Source organism: Limulus polyphemus, unplaced genomic scaffold (genome assembly GCF_000517525.1).
Source record: "Limulus polyphemus unplaced genomic scaffold, Limulus_polyphemus-2.1.2 Scaffold487, whole genome shotgun sequence".
In the NCBI taxonomy this organism is placed as follows: domain Eukaryota; kingdom Metazoa; phylum Arthropoda; class Merostomata; order Xiphosura; family Limulidae; genus Limulus; species Limulus polyphemus.
In genome coordinates, this window is record NW_013666097.1 from 97,304 (window position 1) to 102,727 (window position 5,424).

The 5,424-nt window shown below is 34.7% G+C and overlaps 1 protein-coding gene across 1 annotated transcript in view; it reads left to right on the top strand.

Annotated features, from left to right (window-relative positions):
• LOC106458566 (venom allergen 3-like) overlaps positions 1–5,068 on the top strand; it is a 15,711-nt gene extending 10,643 nt beyond the window's left edge. Inside the window, exons 5-9 of the mRNA XM_022384822.1 lie at positions 404–501; positions 3,643–3,740; positions 4,520–4,678; positions 4,876–4,981; positions 5,059–5,068. Of these exons, the coding sequence (XP_022240530.1) occupies positions 404–501; positions 3,643–3,740; positions 4,520–4,678; positions 4,876–4,981; positions 5,059–5,068 (471 nt within the window). The remainder of the gene's footprint in view (positions 1–403; positions 502–3,642; positions 3,741–4,519; positions 4,679–4,875; positions 4,982–5,058) is intronic.
• The last annotated feature ends 356 nt before the right edge of the window (positions 5,069–5,424 follow it).

Consider the following 5,424-nt stretch of genomic DNA (forward strand, 5'->3'; position numbering starts at 1 on the left):
CCTTTCGAAAGATGGACCTTTCTTTCTGGTCTACCTTTCGAAAGATGGACCTTTCTTTCTGGTCCACCTTTCGAAAGATGAACCTTTCTTTCTTCAGGAGCAAGCTGGTCCACCTTTCGAAAGCGCTCGAGTTATAGGGTTTTTATCATTTTGTATCAAGACTTATTGAACCTCGGTGTTTTTCTGACATCCTGAATCTATTGTTAAGTGTCATTATTTTTTTCACTTGGTCAGGAAATCATCTCTATTATGTGTAATGATAGGATAAGATATCGAAAAAAAAGGGGGAGTTATAAATTCTGAAATCAGTGTAGCGCTTGCTGTTTATCATCTATTTTCGCGTTAGTTTAAGGGAATAATAAGTTTCATAAGATCTCTGCAGTTAACTTAAGGATTTCGACAGGTCGTGTGGGCTGATACTTATAAAGTAGGATGTGGCTACACTCATTACTACAAAAACGGAAAATCCATGAAGCTCTTCGTGTGTAATTACGGGCCAACGTAAGTAAACCCTTTTGAGTTTATTTTAGCTATAAGCGAAGTTTGGTGTTTCTTCTGAATTTCAAGGTATTCGTACTCGAGTATTCTGAAAGGTAGCCTATAACGCAAAACGCTTGAGGTTTCTTAAATCTCGATGTTATTTTTTTAGTGATAATGGAGCTGCTGGAGGATCTGAAAGTAACTGAAACTACTGATGCATCTATTAGCTAACCATCAAACAAACAATTTTATCTTTAAGTTTGCTTCAGCCTCCAGGGCGCTGAAACCTGTGATGCATTTGCTTCACCAATAATTTTTCTCTGTTTTTCTCTGAAGCCAATTTTTGAATAACTTTATGTGTTTGTAATTAAACACAAAACTACACAATGGGCGATCTATGCTCTGCCCACCACCGGTATCGAAACCCGATTTCTAGTGTTGTAACTCCTCAAACATACCGTTGTGCCACTGGGGGTTATTAACTTTGTTCCTGGACGATGTTAAACGCCATCAATATTACCTGACGGTCAAGTATTGTCACTATAAGATTAACTTTAAGGGCTTGGTTCCTGCTAATCTGTGTGCTATATGTGCTCATTGTATACTTATATATCAGTACATAACGGAATTCGTGCCCATACCTAGATGTATTATAATGTGCAGCAGCAATCTGACACCAGATGCTTGTAATTTTAAATCATGCCGTAAATAATTTTTCGTCTTTTGTATTGTCACTTGTATTGTAAGTAGTAATAGATAGCAAGCATGTGCAGTGAAACATTTAATTTAGAAACGTACCAGCGGACTACCAACACTGGAGTAGTGTCCAAATGTTATGTTGTGGTAACCATAAAATTAATACAAATTTAAAAGTTAATTTCTGTATCAAAGGAAGTTTTCATTTTATTATGGTTCTCTGCCCCATTACTGTAAGTTTGCTTCTGGCGCTCCTCGTCCCCCGGTGGGTTAGCCGTAATATTACGGACTTCCAACGCTAAAATCCGGGATTCGATTCCCCACAGTGGACAGAACGAAGGTAGCCTATTATTTGGCATTAAGCTGAAACAAACCGGCGTCCCCGAGTTATCTGGAAGTAATTTAAACGGTATATTATTCATAATTGGTTGAGAGAAAATCCATAATTTATAAGAAATCTAGAAAATATCAGGATCCACAAGTGTATGCGAATGAAATCTAACTTCCCACATAAGACTAATAAGTTACCCAACTAAACATTGCTAAAATTATTATAATACCCGAAACTGAATGTTATAGGATTGTTTTTGTTTTTAGAATTTCGCGCAGAACTGTTCCTAATTTAAAAGTGATAGACTAGATGAAAGGCGGCTAGTCATCACCACCCACCGCCAACTCTTGCGCTACTCTTTTACCAACGAATAGTGGGACTGACAGTCACATTATAACGCCTCCCCACGGCTGAAAGGGTGAGCGTGTTCGGTGACGGGATTCAAACTCGCGACTCACAGATTGCGAGTCGAGCTCACTAACCACCAGGCCATGCCAGCCCGAACGTTATAGGAGAAATTGGAATAAAAAAAACATCTTGGTTTGGTTACCCACATTTCTGAATTACCCTTCACAACTTTAAGATTTGGTTTGGTTATCTTAAAGTTGTGAAGGGTAATTCAGAAATGTGGGTTTTGGGAGTCAATATCTTATCACACTTTATTGTTATTTGTGGTCAAACAAGTAAAAATATGGGATGTTTTTTTTCTTTTTATAAAACCACAGGTTTCAGAATGTACTCTGCCATTTTCTAAAGTTCTTGTTGTACATGATGAAGGCATATCATCAAATTTGCTAGAATACGTGTGATTATTTATGTTTGATTTAAGAGCTCGTAGACCAATTACAATCATTTTTTATTGCTCAGGACTTGATACGTCTGAAGAAGGTTTTATCACTTCTACTGTACTACATAAAACCTGATGTACTTGCTACTATTACGTTTGAGAGACTACATTTAATCTAATGGTTATTCGTCACTAATTTATGTAGCACCTATTATACATCTGATGTTCAGCAGTACCATTCATACATCCCCAGCTCAGTACTGCCGCTTCTCGGTGGCTCAGCGGGAAGTCTATGGGCTCATAACGTTAAAAATTATGTACTACCTATTACCTGTTCAGCAATACCCTGTATGCATCGTCAACTCAGTAATTCCGCTCCCCGCTGGATACCCGTAATGGGCACGACACAAATAGCTCATTCTGCAGCTTTAGGCTTAACAACAAACAAACGGTAGTACATTTTCCTCAATTAATTCGTAGCTTTCATACATTTCCCACTTAGCAGTAAATTTCGTACATCTTTTTCATTTCACTACTACTATTTCTTACGTTTTCCACAATTCAACGGTATCTTTTATACATTACAAATAGAGTAGTACTTTCAGACGTCATTTCCAGTTCAAAAGTACTTTTCATACGTCGTTTCCGGTTCAGAAGCACTTTTCATACGTCATTTTCAGTTCAGAAGTACTTTTCATACGTCGTTTCCAGTTCAGAAGTACTTGTCATACGTCATTTCCAGTTTAGAAGTACTTTTCATACGCCGTTTATAGTTCAAAAGTGCTTTTCATGCGTTTTCAATGCAATACTTCCTATGTTAGATGTCTAATTGAGTAATAACCTTCATAAGTCCCATATTCTTTAGTGCCTTTTAAACATTTCCTCTATTCATTGTAATAGTTAATCTATAAAAAAGTCATGTTTTAACTTATTAATGCTCCAGTTTTGTTTGAAACTGAAAATAGTTAATAACCACAATTATTACGTGAAATAACCATCCTAAAATATTTAATATTCAATTCTGGGTTTGAAAATGGAAGTTTCTTTAAAACTTCTGAATTCTTCTTACTTTTGGACTAATTTTAGTATGTATCTGTTCTTTCAAGTATATATATATATATATATAAGTCTAGCTTTTTTCTTTTATTTCTCGAATACTATTTTAAGTCTAGTTTTAAGCCGAGCTATGTCAATTTGACAAAACCTTTAACAAATTTACTCAAAATGATTTTTTGCTTCTCAGAATCTTACACAAATAATTTCATTTATAAATACAATACGAATAAATGTACTGATAGTTTGATTCATTTATCTAACCTAGGAAAGATAAAATGTTGAATTTTTCTAGGGGTAATGTTCTCAGAGATGCTATGTACAAACAAGGTACATCCTGCAGCGAATGTCCACACGGTACTTCATGCTCAAGAAACTACCGAGGGTTATGTGGTAAATATGATGACAGGTTTTGTGTGTTTACCCTTGTCTCGTTTGTTTCTTGAATAAAATGATATAAGTACGTAAAAAATATTAAGTTTAATTTTTACGAAAACATTTAGTGTTTTCAGATAATCAATTAAAACAGTGTTTCCCAAACTTTTTTTGGCCACGGAACACTTTTCAGCTGAGAAAAAGCTTACTGAACACTAGACAGATGAAATGCCGGTGTAGAGGATATGTTGCGCACGTAACGCCCTCTACATTTGCATATTATTCATTTATTTATTTAATCAAATTACATATTAATGAATTTTTACATTTTTATGCTTATAAAATATTTTAGATACAAACGTCTCCACTAAGATATTGTGTAGAATAGATATGGCATCTTCTATAATTCTTCTTCAATGCGAAATCGATATTATCTAATTATAATACATGGAAAAATATTTCATAATAAGTTATGATCGTACAAAAAGTGTTAAATATGTTATTAAACTTTAAAATCATGATTTTTCTCACGGAGCACCTATCAATCTCGGACGGAACACCAGTGTTCCTCGGAACATAGTTTGGGAAACGCTGGCTTAAAATATTAAAGACTGTGGAAAATCAAATATTTAGATTGTAAATATTGGCACACAGTTATTAATATACACATAATTAACAAATTACTTTTCTGATTATACCATAGAAAATTTTCAACTTTTCACAATAATTAATTGTTTTTGCGTATTTGGTGTTATTAATTATGCATATTAGATAATTTTTTCATATAATTATGTCAGCTGTAGATGCTGAACCACCAATCAGAACAGTAGCGCCACCTGTTGTTATACCATCTGTCAGACAAATACTGTTCGTCTGTGATTTCAAAACCGATAGAGGATGCGGTGTTAATCATATTGCAGGAACTCCGTGGACAAGAATAGAAAGTGGTCCCTATGGTAAAATACAACATAATTCTTATAGTAACAATTGATAGTGAATTTAAGGGTATATACACTACTATAGGTAAGAAAAAGTAAGTTTTAATTTTTTAATGGGTATCCTTAATCCAATATTTCATGATATATTTAATATTTACGGGGAAAAAAAATAAGTTTTTCCATTAGCGCCTCGTTTTTCTCATTTCGTTTTGTAGGCGGCCATTTTGAAGTTGAGATTAAACGTGGTGAGAGCAGCGACATCTTACTGTCTGAAATGGCACAAATACCAGCTGGAGAAAGAAAGGCCTGTTTGGGTTTGAGGTATAAGAAACACCCAACTGGTAGGAATGAAGTTCTTCTGCCTCCCCTCAGAATCTTTACATTATCACCTGATAAAGGCGTCTCTAATTTTTTCATCAAGGAAGACAGCAGGGAGTGGAAAAGATCCTTTTTCTCAATAGTTACTGATGGTGCTGTTTTCGTAAGTAAATTGTCTTCGGCGGTACTATAAAACTTTCTTACTATGGTAAAATAACAGCTCTTTCTCTGAAGAAAAAAAGAAGTTCACCAACAATTATAAAAATACTTTAGAATCATTTTAAAATTCTATGAACTATAGTGACGAAGAGTATTTCTCCAGTGAGTAACCCTAATAATAAGACACCATTGTTTTTATCCTAATTTACATGAATGGACCAACTCTGACTCAAAAGTGAAATTTTGTTTCGTGAGAACACGGCTTAATTATTCACATCAGTTCCAAT